We start from the raw sequence: 16,973 nt of genomic DNA on the forward strand, positions 1-16,973 counted from the left end.
GTGTAAATTGCCTTTTTTGTCTAGCATTAACGCCTCCATCCATACATATAGGGTAGTGATCCTATCACACCCCTTTGGTTGCAACCGCACTGCCTGCTTGAGAAATCAGGCAACAGCTGACCGCTTTTCTGTTAATCTCTATGCAAATGCACCACACCTAAGGATGTAAATCCGTAAACAAGATTATGTACCTTTAAGCACTACTATTAGCACGTAGTGAAGATGAAAGATGAAAAGATGAAAAAAAATTGTCAAGACCCCTCAGGTCATACACTAAGAATTCTCACCTTTCACGACCAACCTTTGCACTATCTCTTTCGCGTTTTTCCAACAATTTAAGCACATTTATCTCATCAATATGGCCTCTCGGTCTTTAGTAATTAATGGACTCCGAGTCCGAGTCCGACCTCTTTGACCCCGAGCGAATCTACCCTGTCATGCTAGCCTGAGAAGGGAAGTCAGTGCATATGAACATATCAGCCTATCTGGAGATAGCCGCTCTAGAATTGTCTCAGGGTCCAAAGCAAATGAAACGTTCGATAAGAGATATTAAGAAGACTCGCAACCAGCGCAACAAGTCGTGTCTGTCACATCTCTAGCTTTCCATTCATCATAAGGAAGAAAAATCACAACATGGTGCCCCACACAATCATTAATGGCCTTTCGCGCGCGCTCGTGATCACCATAGAAATCTTCCCGCAAGCGCCGTGCCTCGACTTCAGACGCAGGCCACCAGTCTGCCTGTTCCATGACGGAAAGTACTAAATCTCGGGGAAAGCGCTTATTGAGATCCGATGCCTACTGCGCTGCAGCGGCCCACCAGTCATGCTGCTGTGGAGGTATATTGCGTGTAGAGCATACTCGATAGCGCGGATCGACTAGACGAAGCTTAACAAGAGTCATATTGCCAGGCTGACTGACATCCCTTAGGCGAAATGAGTCTTACTTCGACCGATAAGTGTTAGGCCGGGCCTGGGCTACATTCTTAGATTCCAATACATATAAACTGGTGCCAACAATATGATCGTTATGGAGCCCCTCGGTGTGGAAATGAGTATCTCCAGAATACACGGGATCCTCTAGTGTGAATTTGATGCGAGTAATCTCTACCACGACCTAGAAACCGTCATACTGAAATTTCTGCTCCAGTCTCACCGGAATACGATCATGGTGTAGTGGATCCGGGCACTTCCTAACACGCTGCGGGTTTATTGCGCGTCCTATAAATTGACCTTATTCCTATTGCTCATACGAAAATGAGGGGCCGGGTTCAGGATAGTTGAACTAGGTTCTCCGCCTTCGTTTAGAATTAATGGCACGACGCACATCTATTAGGCAGTCCCACTGCTCTAGGGTGATGTCTTCTAATAGAATTTCATGCTTGCTAGAAAACGCCTGCTTCCATCTTGGTACCTTAGGCCCTGTGATGTAATCGCGAGCGGCGTCACATCGCTCCTGCCACTCTTCATATGTATCACACGGCATAGACTAGGTGAGCTATCCAGACACTAGGTCAAATATCTCGTGATCACCTTGTTGTTGTGGATCTGGCAAACATATGCTAAGATGCGTGGCGGAAGGCGTCTGAGGGTATTGCTAAAGAAAAGAATCTCGTTCTAAGAAGAGACCGCACCTGCCATGAGGCGCTCAAGGTGTCTGTATAGCCCCGTATGGTGGTCCGGGTAGAGATTATTCACATATGATGTAATTTGAACATCGGCGTGTTGCTTAGCGTTTGAGGACTGAGCTGCACTTCGCAGAGAAGCCATTGGAACCGATTCGACCAGTAGCTCTCCTGCCCTCTATATGCAGGCTCGGGGAACACACCTAACCCCGGCCGTCTTCCGGTTTGGGCGAGCGGATGGATCGGTAGGTCTTTGGTAAACGGATCAACTAATCCCTATAAATTATCCAAAGAAATAGCTCTACCCTGGTCTAATACATTGGAACGGTCGTTCACTAGCGGAAATAGAGACGGATCGACAAGGGAGGAATCATGGCTTTGCTGTGACCCTAGTCGGGTAACCTCCTTTTGGAATTCCTCCGGCAACACTGTCATTGACAAATTGGCCTGACACACAGCGGAGGAGCTATTAAAACTTAAGAGATGGCCCGTTGTCTGCCAAATCTCCGCTTTGTGGCGTAGTTCCGCGAGGCACCAATTCCATGTGGCGGTACTGATAAGAAATCCTTCAGTTCCTTCCTTGGCGTCCTGGTACCACTGCGCTAGCTTGGTCTCATCCGAGTCCAGTATCGCGCGATTCCATACAGGCTACTCCGTGATATGTAACATGAGTCGAGCATAGCCATCTCTCACTTGGTCAATCGAGGCGAGTGGCGATATTCAACCAACCTATGGGCAAAGCGGGCCTCGGGGGCCAATTCAAATTTTAGGGGGATTGAGCTAAATCCTGGGACCTGAAGCGGACCATGGCCAGTGCTATTGAGAGAAGCCATGTCAAACCAATTGGGTCCAAGTGCTGAGTTCTCGTCCGCAGAAGGGGTCTGAAAAGAGCTTAGGTGGTGAAATCAGTCTCGGGCTTGAATTGCGAAAGGTATGGAGAGGAAGACTGATTATATGGAAAATGACACGAGATCGCAAAACTATCCAGTTTTATAACGGATGCCACAAGCGAGCCGCCATCTCCCAAGCATATAGTAAATGTCGCGTAGCAAATGCGATAGATTACGACTTGCTGTTTCAACGGAGTCTACCCTGATTTTCCCTTCTAATCTCACGGTCTCTATATAGTATCTGATCGCTTTAGGAAGGTTGTGAATCTCTAACACAAATCACTGAGATGTACAGGTGTCCAACAACATTATTTCCAACACAATTAATAACAATCCAAGTCTTTCGAGCTTCGAATTTGACAACATGGCAACATATTCCAAGTATGCTTATCAATACCCATCTACCAATAATAGAAGTCAGATTAAATTGTAGTTACAGCATCAAGCTAAGCTATAATTGGACACCATTTGCCACCTAGGTATGTGCTTTCAAGATGATGGCCACAACATATGGTTAAAATGGGTCCAGGTCTGATTCCTACGGCATATAAGTAGAAAGCCTCGAGAATGCCGGCGTCGACCAATCTAGTTACATTCACACATCCCAAAAGCCGGTAGTTGCCGGGCCTCGCAGGCGGCAAGGCTAATCATTGAGTCAGACTGGCTGCGAATACTCTGCACGATGTGGAGATGATTCCGGGTGTCCTGGTCAACCTGCAAATCCTCACTTATATGTCGAGCAAATTCTTCGAAGCCGGCTAATATAGAAATAGTTTCCTTTTTTGTTTGTTCCGCAGTTGTAGCCGCAGTTGCGTACCAATCGATATCCGAAAAGGTGGCCAAGCTGCCCTCCAAGACCACTTGCTTCGCCTTGTTATTCTTCATGTCCACTGCACCCTATAGGTCCCGCACAGCTTCTTCCTTAGACTGGAGCGAATCCTACTCACGCTCGGTCTGGATATAAAGCGATGTCCTTTTGGTGTCAGCCAAAAGCCCCATTGAAGAACTTCGGGGTGGTGGTCGCGTGCGTCGATGAAAATGTCGATGGCTTTGAGAAGAACGCGACAGTTGCGTCTCCATATTATTTTCTCTACCGGATACCTAGGTAGGATCTTCCTAGTTTAACTACCGCCGCTTCTATAAGGGCGTTCAAAGTCACCGTGAGTGGTTGTATCACTTAGAGATAGTAAGCACATGGGGGCGCTATACTTCACGATACACTCTATTTCACACGAAACGATGAGGCTCATTCAAACATGTCATATATTCATTGGTATCATCAATTATTAGTAATTTTACATCTCACTAATCAACTGGAAACACACCGTTTTCGCCACTTCTCCCTTTCTGCTAGCCCGTTCCATCTCACAGAGGGCCTGGTCGAGAATCCGCATATCCCAAGCATTGGGATTAGCAGGCTGGTTTGATACGACCTCTTCATGTTCCCATGGCTCATCTGCGCCCGGCAGGAGAGGAATCCTTCCTGGTCTGGCATTTTCGATCATATCGACTTGGTGTAGGAGGTCATCGTGGACTGCGCTAGAAACACTTTTTTGCATTGAGATTCCCGCAATGACATGGCGGAGATCGGGCTCGGCGGCGTGTGCCTCTTTGCGGATCTTCTTGAGCGAGAGCTCGTAAAGTCGGTAGGGGAGTCGGTCGGAGTCAATGGTTGGGTTGTGACTTGGAGATGGACTGCCGACGAGGGTGACATGTGGGTTTTGTAGTTGTCGTTTTCTCCTCACTTGAGGGATGTGTCTTGTGAGGAGTCTGGTGCATTGTGTTGCGGACATTGTGGGTATGGATGTTATGAATCTTTTGGATTTGAATCTTCTGCGATTTACAACATGAGATCGAAGATATACAATATATAGGTTTAAGCCATTGAAGAAATATATCTATAGTCATTTCGACGTCAGCTGGCCCATCTTCTATCATGCCACTCGGCTTTTTCAGAAAATCGGGATCTCTCGCGTTTTATCGGGTGGTGACGGGTGTCATGCCATTTAATGATCTTCATCCCAACTACACATCCCAGCATTGAATTGATGCTCACATACAGGCACGATCTGAGTTGAACATCACAATTATTGATTCATTCCCGCATTTGCCTTTCGGGATGCCCTGGTCTCATCTCGATGTACCTCGGGACGGCATCCGATGACGATCTAGGCCGCAAAGAATGCCACGTTCTTCATACAATTCGACAATCGAACTCATCAAACGCGAGGTGGTCTTAACTCGCCTAGAACTGTACTCATGTATATTCAACGCGGCGTACTCTGATTGACCACTGCCCACCCCGTATTCCCCATCTCACAGTCGGAAGGCGCTGCCGATGTATACTCCACAACCCCGCCATGAATCATGGTGTGCGACTAGTGCAAGCCCTTATCGTAATGACTCACCAGACATTGAAAACTCTTTTTGTGATTCCGTGTAACTTAACATCACAGCTTCCACAATCTCCTGGCTCCATCCTCAAGGTCCCAACCCGTTGATATGCAAAGGTCGGGCAGCGTGTCTGTGCAAGAAGAACCATGGCAATCGGCCTCAGCAAGTGTTTCCAACCTTTCCTCAGGCCACAATCCCAACTTCGATGAGGAGGCCCCGCGGTCAGCATTTTCAATTGTCGAGCCCCCGGCCGACCTGTCCACGCTCACAACCCATCTCACGGGCCATGGTACCGATGATGCTTTCCCCGACGGAGGACTCCGCTCGTGGAGTGTTGTCGTTGGTTCGTTTTTCCTTTTGATGAGCACGTTCGGGGTAATGAATACTACTGGAATTTTGCAAAACTACTTCGCTTCCCACCAGTTGTCCAACTATTCGCCGAGTGCCGTGGGCTGGATTCCAGGCTTGTTCACGTTCTTCGGTCTGAGTCTATCAGTCCAGGTTGGGCCGATGTTTGACCGTTACGGGCCTACGTACATCCTCATGGCCGGTACTGCGTGTTATATCACGGGTCTTCTTCTTCTGGCTGAAAGTCATCTTTATTGGCACTTTGTGTTGACTCTGGGCGTACTATCTGGGACTGGCACGGCCTTTTTGAGCACAGTAGCCTTGGCCAGTGTGCCTCAGTGGTTTGACCGAAAAGCAGGACTTGCTATCGGTATTTCAATGGCGGGGGCGGGGCTCGGTGGTGTGGTATTTCCATTCATGCTCAGATCCGGCTTTACTCGACTGGGGTATAAGTGGACGATTCGGTTGCTGGCCTTTGTGGTGCTAGTTATGTGCATGGTCGGAATTAGTTTGGTCAGGGCCCGCCTTCCTAAGGGCAGAAGCAAGTCGACTGTCAACTTGCGATCTTTGCAGGATGCGAGGTTCACCTGGTTAACTCTTGGTATATTCGGTGAGACTGCTGGAAATGAGACACAAGAAAGGCGTCATTGCTGATTATAAGCTAGGACTTGAACTGGAGGTCTTTGCTGGACTGGGTCTTTACCCGACATATGTGGTGATGCAAGGCTTTTCAACCAATGATAGTGTTGTTTTGCTCGCCGTTCTGAATGTGTATGTGATAAGACTGGCCCCAGCATACTTCTTAAGAAACCACTGACCCTTTCTGTCACAGAGCCTCCACGATAGGGCGATTAGTAGCTGGAGGTGTAGCTGATCGCTACGGCAGGATCAACACCCAAACAGCACTCATCGCCGTGGGCGCATTCGCGGTGTTTGTCGTATGGTTGCCATTTGGCAGCACTCTGGCAGGGCTTTATGCATTCTCTGCTATCTTCGGGTTGGCATCTGGTTCCTTCTTGAGCCTAGCACCGGCCTGTATTGGGCAAATTTCCAAAGCCAGTGAGGTAGGCGGACGCTTCGGGCTAACCTATTCGATTGTCAGCTTTGCGTAAGTCACCTATTGATTTTACATCATAGCAGTTCCTCGCTGACGAGATCCCAGCACACTGATCTGTATCCCCATTGGTGGTGAGATGCTCGATAAAGTCGGAAAGAGAGCCATGGTCGCGTATCTTGGGAGTGTCTTGATTGTTGCGCTCGGGATGTTCGTAATGGCAAGATGGGCCTGTTTGAGCTACAGGTGGAGGTGGCACGCGAAGATCTAATGAATCATGAAGGGACATTGAAGAAATGTCGTAAACTCAAACGATGTGGTTTCATTGCATTTGATAATTTTCCTATACCGTAACGAATATAAAAGACGCGCTCTTACAGAAATGGTGCAAGACTTGTTGTGTGTTTCTCTTCACCGCGACATAATTGTATGGTTGGCAACCAAGACTTTGAGTTCTTCGTACCTCAGGACTAATTGAGCTCGCCACCTTGATTCTTTGTATACTCATCACTATATCCTGTCAGAATTCGAGTAGGCGTTTCGGCAGGAGAGGTTCTAAAGTCTTACAGATGCTTGTCAAGTTCGTCCATATGCTTGCGCTGCTCCTGCAGCTTCTGCCTGAGTCGCTCGATCCTATCACCGCGTCAAATCCGATCACCAAATAGACTTGAAAGAACATACTTCTCCATTTCCAGTTTTTTAATATACATCGCTTCGTGCGCAGCCTCGCGTTTGGTGAAGGAGTCCTTCCTGCCGATGGTCAGATATCAATGACGTCATTATGTTACAGTGCATACTCGGCCATGAAGCCTCTGGGCTTCGTAGACCCCAGATCACCAGCAGCCATGGCGGTCGGAGCAACAGAAAACGACCGCAGAAGCGCTGGGTTGGTGGTTATCCGTAGAATGGGTCGTGGGAGCGCCGATTGCATGATGGTGGGTTTTGTCGATCAGTGGAGACCAGTATCGAGCTGTCTGCTTGATTGTACACTACTGTACTTGAGATAAAGTTGAATATATAATGGCTTGGTTTGTGAGAAATAATTTGGAGTGTGGAAGTGATCACCGGCTATGTTTGCCAGTTAAATGAAACATACATATGTAGATGACTTCATGCCGGGACGAGACCGGGTCAGGTGATGGATGGCTTGATGCGGGATATCATGATTGGGCAATTTGCGTATCCTACAGCACCGCGTTTTACCAGAGGACTAAATGGTCGTACCACCTGCACTTGGCAAAAACCTTTTCCGCGTGCAGCCGCGTTAGATGTATTAAATTGATGTAGACCGCCATGGCCGCTCTTACACTACGGTCGGATCACGGAGGTCAACGTGGACAGATTCAATATTGATATATTTCCGTTCCAAATGATGTCATTACAGCACATAGCGGAATCCCTTCTGCAGCCGTCGAGCGGCGGCAATATCAATACCTTCAACGTCAGCGGTGGCCTGCAGCCGACGGAGATCCTTCTCGCTTAGCTGCACTTCCTCGTTCTCAAGGCGCTCCTGGCGTTTGTTGAGTGAACGTAGATTGAAGTACAAAAAGACGGCCATCAGTCCGCCGATAGCCTGGAGCGCAATGCATACGCCCATAGCAGTGGGGAAATTGCGGTGTGCCTCACTGTCAAGATACGTAAAAGGCGTCCAGATCGAAGCGCTATTGCCGAGAGAATTGAAAAATGCGAACGCTGTCTACGTTAGTCTCATGTAACATACAGAGGGGTGACTGCATAGTATCACTTACCAACAGCGCGCTTAGCAGGCGGGCGAGGAATTGAACTAGCCAGCCAGGAGTATAGAGTTCCGTTCTGGGCAAAGACAAAAACCATCAAAAAGAACGAAAAGTATTTCGGTCCAAATGAGTGCGTCGTCATGAAGATAATGAATCCGATAATGGTGATTGGGATTGGGTAGACGAAGAACCAGAATCTCTTCCCGAACCTGTCGGACAGCAGCGAATGGCAAAGAGAATACGCGACCATAAAGAGGTACGGCGGGGCCACGAGCACAAGCGAGATAGTCTCGCTGTAACCCAAACTCTTCACCAAAGTTGGGAAGAAGTTCTGGAATCCAGCCGCTCCAGTGATGCACATGTATGCGATGGCAAATGCGTAGGTTTTGATATCGGTCATAGCGAGCTTCAGACCCTTGATTTGACTCATTCCACCTTCTTCGTCGAGATCGGCTTCGCCAGCCTCAATTGCAAGTCGTCTCTGTGCGACGTGGCGCATCTCCGGGCTCAACAGCTTCCATGTTTCCGGGAAGTCGGGCAGAATGAAGCAAATCGCCAATCCAATCGCGACTGTGATCGATCCTTCAATGATATACAGCCACTGCCAGGCAGTGAGGCCGCGCTTTCCTTTAAGGCCGTTGAGAATTCCGGCTGCGATGAGGTTTCCGAAAGCACCGCTCAGGAGAGAACCGGAGTAGAAGATACTCATGCGGAAGGCCAGCTCCTTCTTGGTGTACCACTTGGACAAGTAGAAGAGGATAGCGCAGAAGAAGGGCGCTTCGACCAGACCGAGGATAAATCGGCACGCAACAATGCCTCCGTAGCTTGAGACTTGGCTTGTCAATGCAGATACCATGCCCCAGGCACACACGAAGAACCCGATATACAGGGATGGTCGGCCCATATAGTTCAGAAGCATGTTTGATGGCACTTGCATCAAAATATATCCAACAAACAGAATAGAGAGACCGGTCTGGTACTTTGTGTCGTCGAGGCCGAGATCCGCCTCGAGGCCTTGGAGCTTCGCGGCGGCATAATTGTTGCTAGCGCCGTGTTAGCTTTCGATAGACGATGGGTGGGTGGTATAGTCTTTCAACCTTGGAACTCACCGATCAATATAATTCATCAGATAAACCAAAATCGCCAGCGGCATAATCAGCGCGTCGATGCGTCTGCGCAGCTTTTTCTCCAGGATTTTCTCTTCATCAGTCAACTGGGCCAAATGAACGACCTCCTCATGGGTCAAGTCGATCTTCTCCCCCAACTCCCCATCGGTAATTGCATGTTCAGTTGTCATGATTGAGTGCAAATGTCTTTAGACACAGACTGAAATAAAAGCACAATATTTACGGGCGCGGGCAGCATTTATGTTGCGGGGATCAGCATGGACCAAGTCATGTTTAAAGTCTGTAAGTCGACTAGTGCAAAACAATACCTGTAGGACTCGGGATAGTATCAGCGACCAGGGATCTTGGCAGATATTGGCAGACCGCATTTACCCCGTGAAATTCTGGGGAAACGTGGGGGAAACACGCGTGGGTCTACGCCAATCAATTTGCGGGGAAACCACCCAATGCGGAGGTTTTACGAGGATATATTGTGTCATGATACGTTATATGCGGTTATTTGATATTTGACTTGTCATGATAGGTGAGATACTTACGGACCCCCACACGGTGGAGGCAAATATTCATCATGATATTGGTTCAAGATTAAGCCGTGGAGATACACATTTATCCAGTCCCAGTCGGCTGCCAAGCAGTTTCGGGCTTCATGACACTCGCGGCCCAGTGCCGTCCGTGCCTTGGGGCTATGTGCTCTCGGACAAAGTCCGTGTGGAGTCTATGATTAACCTTGTTTCCTCCGCTTCTCCTTTGATGTGATGATGAGTGCTGGGCACTGGATCTGGGCACCTAACCCCGAGGTGAGTTTGTCTAAAGAAGTTTGGCTTTGTTGTATCAGCCGAAATAATTCGATTATATAGCTAAAAGGAAAATGAAGGCACGAAAAAACCTGTCGAACACACATAAATCGTAGGTAAAATGCAGCGAGATTACAGAGTGGTCATTGTATTTCAACTCAACCATGCCGATCCCTCTGGTCAAAACTTTAATCCATTTTGTTGCTCTCACTCATCTCCCAAAACAATGAAAGTTGGAAGGTTTAAAGGTTTCGCACTTCCTCCGTGCATGTTGAACCAACAGTGTTTAGCCGGTATTGCTTCCGAGGTCCCGTAGCATGGATTATGCTCTTCGGCATTTGGGTAAGACCCTACAGTATGTTGCGATCGTACGATTTATTTAGTATTGCGGCTTGGTAGTTTATTTTTGCTCTAGATTCAAAAACAAACCCTGGGCGATATGGATGGTCCTCGGTAGATAGCACCTTTTATGTTGAGACACGTACGTTGAGTGTTTAGGCTCTACCTCTGCAATGCCGGCTTCACCTTGATTTTGGCCGTGTTTTCGCCGAATGGCATAAACACATTCCGATACTTCTTTTTTGGTGTTTGAGATGATGAGATGGAACATATCCCCCAATATGAGAACTTTCGAATTTTCTAGCCACTTACCTGGGCAGTGGTCGTTTAGCTCCTTTATGATGAAAATATATCTGTAACGATCTATATTTCGAAATCGCGAGATCGCGGTGTCTGATTCACAGGGGGTTTTGCGGGTTCGCACTAAAAAAGGACGCTAACCACATTTCGTATTCATCGCAAGTCACTAACTATGAATTCTACGGCATCATAATCTCGGTCTGGAATCCTACCGATAGCATTCGGATTTAATGACAGATAACTCCAACAACGGAGTAACGACAATCATGAGCTACTTGTGCATCGCTAATCTGATTCGACCGTGGTCATCACTTGGGTCATATCCCAGTCTCATTCAATTTTCCCAGAACCTTAGAATCGGCCTTTGGGGATGTATCGGATTTAAAGTACACAGGCTGAAAATCAAAATATAAATTCACCACGGCTGCACACTTCCTTTTCGTTTTTATCATCACCAAATAAACACCATTGATTCACCTTCTATCTTCCAAGGTTTCATTCTCACCTTCGATCTCTCAGAACCTACTGAGGTTAAACCGCATTTTCTTTTCACCAGAGAAACATCCACAACAGCAATCATGACATCAAATCATCGAGCATCCATCATGGCCATTCAACACGACGCCGCCATTCTCCCCCAGCAGGGTGGTCCCTTGTCCCTTGGCAAGCGTCCCACCCCCGAACCCGGTCCAAACGAGGTCCTCATCGAAGTCAAAGCCGTTGCCTTGAACCCCTGCGACCATTTCCAGCGCGACTATGGCATGCCTCCTGTGCCTATCTACCCCGCCATCATCGGGTGCGATGCTGCTGGTATCGTCACCAAGCTCGGCGCAAATGTCACCACCGTCCCCGGCCCAGGAAGTCGAGTCATTGCCCTTGCCACATCTTTCTACCAGAGCGGCTCCCCAGACCACGGCTCCTTCCAAAAATACACATTGGCTCAGTCCGAAGTTGTAATTCCACTCCCTGACAATTTCTCCTTCGAGGAAGGCGCGGTCTTCCCCTTGGCCGTGTTGACTGCCTTAACTGCCTGGACCACAATCGGCATTTCGCTCAACATCCAGTACACGCCCGCGGACAAACAGGCGGTCCTAATCTGGGGCGCATCGAGCAGTGTAGGCTCGTTTGCCGTCCAATCGGCCAAGTCTCTCGGCTTCACTGTCTACGCCACCGCCAGCCCCAAGCACCACGATCTCGTCAGGAAGCTCGGAGCCCACGCTGTCTTCGATTACAAGGAAAGCGATGTCGTCAATCAGATCGTCAGTGCCGTGAAGAAGGATGGCGTCAAGCTGCACAGCGCACACTGCGTGGTTGATGGAGCTCTGCAGCCGACATTGGACGTTCTCAAGGAGACCAAAGGCGATGTAAAGGCAAAGGTTGCGCACTCGCCTCTTCTCCCCGAAGGTCACCCTACGCTCGACAATACGGATATCACCTTTAACATGCCATCCATGGATGAGATTGCCAGGAAGAAGCACTTTTATGAGGTCTTTCATGGCTGGCTGAAGACCGGTTTGCAGTCCGGGGAGGTAGTCCCCAGCCCTGCTATCCAGATTGAGAGTGGTGGTCTGGGCGGAGTGAACGCAGCATTGGACAAGCTCAAGGGTGGTGTGAGTGGCACCAAGATTGTTGTGCCACTCTAATGGATGGCGTGATCATATATGTATTGTGGCTGCGTCTGCTCCCACGTTATAGGACGTCATTTTCGAAATAGGAAGCAGAAGAATCAAGCCCTTATATTCTTCGAAAATTAGATTAGGACTCTATTAACAACATCTATGGTGTTTTATGTATATCTAGGGACCCCATAACACAGGGGAAAACAAACTCCAAACAAAAAAATCTTTGAAATCGGTGACAATCACAGACACCAAAACTTCGAATCACCTCACTCGGCCTTCTTGGATGCCTTGGTCCTCAATTTCATAAGACCAAATACCAGCCCATACGAGCTGATCACGAAAAGAGCCACGATGGCAGTGTCTCTCCAACCATAGTAATAGTCATTCAAGTTGACCGTGACCAGGTAATCAGATCCGCGGGTGTATTCACACACACGGCATTCAGAGGTAGCCTCAGGGTTAACAAGGTTCATGCGGGCGCCGATGGTCTGCATGTAATCGCTGAGATACTCGATACAAGTTGATCCGTTGGGAGGGTTGAACATGGCAAATTCTTGCTCCTTGCACTTGACTTCTCGGTCGAAAAGGCCAAAGACTAACATGCTGCCCATCAGGTAGTTGAAAGGGTTTAGCCAGTAGATCCAGTAGCGCCAGAAGCTGACAATTTGGGCGTAAGGAACCAGAACACCACAGAATGAGATCATTGTCTGGATACTGTTAGCTGATGTGCTCGGGAAAGGTGACGAGGTAGGGAACTTACACCCAAGATCAAGGGGTTGATCATGGCGGCTAGTTGGGCGTTTGGCGCATATGCAGCGACGAATTGACCTTAATCTTTTGTTAATATGAGTCAGATTGAAAGGAGGGGTTTACTCACCGATTCCAGTATAGAGGAACTCATAGAGGAAGAAGACAAAGAACATGCTGCCGCTCTTGCTCGCCTCGACAGTCATGCCAGCGGTCCAGTACCAGCAATTGAAGAAAAGAGCGGCGCAGACAACAAGATAAGGGAACTCAGAAACGATCAAGGCGATTGTGAACGCCTTCCAAGAGTACATCTTGGCCTTCTTCTCGCGCGCTTCAAACAAGTCTCTACGCTCAAGGAAAGTCGGCTGCAGCTGATTGATCACACCGGGGGCCACGAAGATAGCATTGAAAATGAAGAACAGCACACTCTGAAGATCGCCAACAGAGTCTCCGATCATCCAGAAACTGAAACCGACGAACAAGCCAGACGAGACATGGAGGGCAAACTTGTTGTTAATATAGTCGCAGTTCCGGTACAAAGCCATCGAGGTACGCTTCGTGACAAGCACTATTTGCTCCCAGAGGGTAGTAGCAAACTCGCGGCCATCGTCGAGGGTTGCTTGCGGCTTGGATGCAGCGGTTTCAATGATTGTGTCGAGCTCCTTGAGCATGGAGCCGTGCTCTGGTGATTCCAGCCAGACCTTGCTCCAATCTCTACCCTGGCTCAGTTGGCCGGAAACAACGTCAATCATATGCTCAGCTGGGTTGGTATCAGCAGGGCAGGGCGCGCCGTAGCGCGAGAAATAACTCTTGATGTCCTGGGAGTTCTCTCCAATGGGACCAAAGTACACAGTTTTACCGCCCTTCGCTAGGAGAAGCAGCTGGTCGAATTCAGCAAAGAGTTGGGCGGACGGCTGATGCACAGTGACAAGAACGGCCTGGCCTGCATCTGCAAGTCTGCGCAGGAATCGGACGGTGTTGTACGCACTCTGGCCATCGAGACCACTGGTAGGCTCGTCGAGGAAGATAAGAATGCTGGGCTTGGAGACAAGCTCAACTCCGATGGTGACGCGCTTGCGTTGCTCGACACTCAAACCGGCTCCAACACTGCCAATCATGGTATCAGCAAGATCGTGGAGTTCTAGCAAGTCAATGATAACATCGACGTAGGCAAGCTTCTCTTCACGAGGAGTGGTGGCAGGTTGACGCAGTAGGGCAGAGAACTCCAGTGACTCCCGGACCGTCGCCATGCGTTCGTGGATATCGAGCTGTTCGACATAGCCGGCTGATCGCTGGAATGAGACGGGCAAGGGGCGGCCGTCGACCATGATGGAGCCGTTGATGGTTCCTTCGGTTTTGCGCTGGGCGAGAACATCGAGAAGAGTAGTCTTACCGGCACCAGAAGATCCCATCAAGGCGCCCAACATACCAGGCTTTACCCATCCATGCACATTATCAAGGAGTAGTCTGTCGCCGGTGGGTGTCGAAACTGTGTATGAAAGATTCTTCCAGGTGAAAACGGAGGTATTGCGGACCAATTTGTTGTCAAGGTTATCGGGCTCATTCTTGCCCTCGGAGACCTTCTTCTCGGAGACCTGGCCCTCTTCGTCCTTTTGATTGTTTTGGACATGCTTGTGCAAGTATTCACGGGGGATGACCAATGTACTGCCAGCCTCAGAGGGAGACTTCCACCTAGAAGTAGCGACAATAGTAAGGAAGACAAACAGAGCCCACCAGGCCCAGTTAATACCGAGGTTGCGCCACACGTGAGAGTGACTGTATGAGAGAGATGCCAAGTAGTTGTCACCAGTGACGAAGTTTTGGCCCTGAATAGCACCCCTCACGCCAGCACAAGACTGGTATGCCTGAGAATTTTCGTATCCAGGACCGGTTGGAATCAGATTGGTGCCGACACATGGAATCACACTCTTTCCGTGGAATTCAATACTCAGCAGGGCCTCGAAACCGTAGGCAAGTGGATCAATCCAGAAGATCCAGCCCAGCCATGGGTGCATTGAAGGCTTAGGGATCATGTAACCAGTGTAAAGAACAGTGCACATGATTAGTAAACCTGAAACCTTCGAAGCACCATCAAAAGTAGAGAACACAGCGCCAATGGCACGGAAAAGAGCAGTCATTGCCTGCATATTTGTCAGTTTATAGCCATGTCAAACAAGGTGAGGTGACTTACCATTGTGGTGGTGAAGACGATAATCCAGTAAGAGAAGAATGCTGCTGCCGACATGGTGAGTCCGACCATGAAGTAGACCACAATACCAAACATTGAGATCTGGAAGAGCAAAACAGGTATGTCCGCCGCAATTTGGGCGAGACAGAAGGCAGCTGGATGGAAGTATGCAAAGCCCTTCTGCTTGACGAGAACGGGTCGTCCAGAGAACGATTCGGTCACTTCACTCATGGCCAGCAAGCTGTTGTAAAGAAGAGAGAAGAAAAGGGCACCAGATTTGATGAAGAGACCGCCGGAGTTATCGGGGGCACTGTAGAACAGGGAACCGGCAATCAAAGCCTGCGCTAGTGTGGCCACCTGCTTGATGATAAATGTGGCTTTATCACCCCATAGAATCTGGTACTGACGCTGCACACAGATCTTGACCTGATCAACAAACCCGACAGTGAAGGGGCTGTCCTTGGGCAGCTTTTTGGATGTTTCAAAGTTCACACCCTGTTTGAACTCCTCGGTGCGCTCGCGGGCGAGATCAGAATCAGGATAAGAGTATTCTGCTGACATCTGGGCATGAATTGGTGATTTTTCATATTGGGTTCTGAGAGCCTCAGCGTTGCGAGGGAAACGGTTCTCGAAGCCGTCCCGGATCCTGCGTTCGGTAGGAACGGTGACACCGGTTAGGAAATCGGCAATGTTAGAGCCCTCCATGCACTTGAAACCCGCCTCCTCCATGAATGGCCTGGCCTGCTCTCTGGGGCCATAGAAAATTTGCTCTCCTTCGTCGAGGACGAGTACTTTGTCGAACAAATCGAAGATACCGTTACCAGCTTGGTACAGAGTCACAACAGTAGAGAGATTCAGAGTGTCAGTCATGGCTCGGATAGCCTTTGTCCATTCGAGGGCAGTCGAGGCATCAAGACCACGGGTCGACTGATCCCAGCAGAACACGGATCCGCGGGTGGCCATGCATTCGATAATAGAGACACGTTTACGTTCGCCACCGCTGACTCCACGAACGTACTCGTTGCCGACCTTAGTGTCTTCAGTGTGGGAGATTCCCACAGATTCGAGAAGGAACTTCTTGGATGCTTGTTGATACTCAGAGGCAGTCATGCCGTCCGGTAGGTGGAAGGGGACCTTGAGCCGAGTAGCAAAGTCCATTGTTTGACCAACTGTCAAGGTCGGGAAAAATATCTCTTCTTCGGTGTTCATCACTATTTGGCCCCTGAATTTTTCGGCTTCTTTGGGCTTCATGGAGCCAAATCTAACATCGCCCTCCACAGATTTGTATCCGCCTCGTCGATTGGCAAGCATTTTCAACAAAGTGGTACAGCCAGCTCCAGGACGGCCTAGAACGAGCAACATTTCACCCGGCTTCACGCAGCCATGGCTTTTGTTTAGAATCGTGCGCATAGGAGGCTTCCGTCGACTTTCTTTGACCTTGACGGGGATGTTGAATTGGGAGAGAACGGTCTCGTTAACAGCGGCCTCTGAGCTGACCACTTGCACAGAAAGATCTTGCCAAGTGATTCCGAGTTCCTGTTTTTTGAATCCGGCTGCCAGGTTGCGGTCGTTTTCCTCCTGGAGCTTGGACAGCATACTCCAGTCATTAGCCTTGACATTAGGGCTATCATTGCGGGGAGTTTCATCGCCTGTCACCGTCACGGCGCTTTCGGCGTCAAATTGGATTCCATGGAACCCTGGTGGTGTTTCTGACCCCTCCATGGTGCAGAGTTGTAAAGAGAATCAGAGGGAAAAGAGGCTGAAAATCACTGATGAGCACGCGCCTCTTCAATGCGGGCATCCATCTCTT

General features: G+C 49.1%; 7 protein-coding genes across 7 annotated transcripts; 2 read left to right on the forward strand and 5 right to left on the reverse strand.

Annotated features, from left to right (window-relative positions):
- Positions 1-3,099: 3,099 nt before the first annotated feature.
- Positions 3,100-3,399, reverse strand: N7529_008609 (uncharacterized protein; the record flags this gene model as incomplete). Its single annotated transcript, XM_057244136.1, has 1 exon — positions 3,100-3,399. One exon carries the CDS (start codon positions 3,397-3,399, stop codon positions 3,100-3,102), a length of 300 nt encoding a protein of 99 aa, XP_057095674.1.
- Positions 3,400-3,809: 410 nt separating this feature from the next.
- On the reverse strand, positions 3,810-4,307 carry N7529_008610 (uncharacterized protein; the record flags this gene model as incomplete). The annotated part of the gene is made up of 1 exon (XM_057244137.1): positions 3,810-4,307. One exon carries the CDS (start codon positions 4,305-4,307, stop codon positions 3,810-3,812), a length of 498 nt encoding a protein of 165 aa, XP_057095675.1.
- Positions 4,308-5,016: 709 nt separating this feature from the next.
- Positions 5,017-6,581, forward strand: N7529_008611 (MCT family MFS transporter; the record flags this gene model as incomplete). The annotated part of the gene is made up of 4 exons (XM_057244138.1): positions 5,017-5,866; positions 5,922-6,027; positions 6,089-6,364; positions 6,419-6,581. 4 exons carry the CDS (start codon positions 5,017-5,019, stop codon positions 6,579-6,581), a joined length of 1,395 nt encoding a protein of 464 aa, XP_057095676.1.
- Positions 6,582-6,780: 199 nt separating this feature from the next.
- On the reverse strand, positions 6,781-7,241 carry N7529_008612 (ATPase inhibitor IATP mitochondria; the record flags this gene model as incomplete). The annotated part of the gene is made up of 4 exons (XM_057244139.1): positions 6,781-6,820; positions 6,878-6,943; positions 6,992-7,060; positions 7,108-7,241. 4 exons carry the CDS (start codon positions 7,239-7,241, stop codon positions 6,781-6,783), a joined length of 309 nt encoding a protein of 102 aa, XP_057095677.1.
- Positions 7,242-7,688: 447 nt separating this feature from the next.
- On the reverse strand, positions 7,689-9,343 carry N7529_008613 (putative MFS transporter; the record flags this gene model as incomplete). The annotated part of the gene is made up of 3 exons (XM_057244140.1): positions 7,689-8,002; positions 8,059-9,089; positions 9,156-9,343. The coding sequence occupies 3 exons, from the start codon at positions 9,341-9,343 to the stop codon at positions 7,689-7,691; spliced, it is 1,533 nt and encodes a 510-aa protein (XP_057095678.1).
- A 1,868-nt stretch (positions 9,344-11,211) lies between these two features.
- Positions 11,212-12,249, forward strand: N7529_008614 (zinc-binding alcohol dehydrogenase family protein; the record flags this gene model as incomplete). Its single annotated transcript, XM_057244141.1, has 1 exon — positions 11,212-12,249. The coding sequence occupies one exon, from the start codon at positions 11,212-11,214 to the stop codon at positions 12,247-12,249; it is 1,038 nt and encodes a 345-aa protein (XP_057095679.1).
- A 245-nt stretch (positions 12,250-12,494) lies between these two features.
- Positions 12,495-16,885, reverse strand: N7529_008615 (uncharacterized protein; the record flags this gene model as incomplete). Its single annotated transcript, XM_057244142.1, has 4 exons — positions 12,495-12,935; positions 12,989-13,056; positions 13,106-15,116; positions 15,167-16,885. 4 exons carry the CDS (start codon positions 16,883-16,885, stop codon positions 12,495-12,497), a joined length of 4,239 nt encoding a protein of 1,412 aa, XP_057095680.1.
- Between the last annotated feature and the right edge of the window lie 88 nt (positions 16,886-16,973).

Source organism: Penicillium soppii (genome assembly GCF_028829465.1).
Source record: "Penicillium soppii strain IBT 18220 chromosome Unknown utg000006l, whole genome shotgun sequence".
NCBI lineage: Eukaryota > Fungi > Ascomycota > Eurotiomycetes > Eurotiales > Aspergillaceae > Penicillium > Penicillium soppii.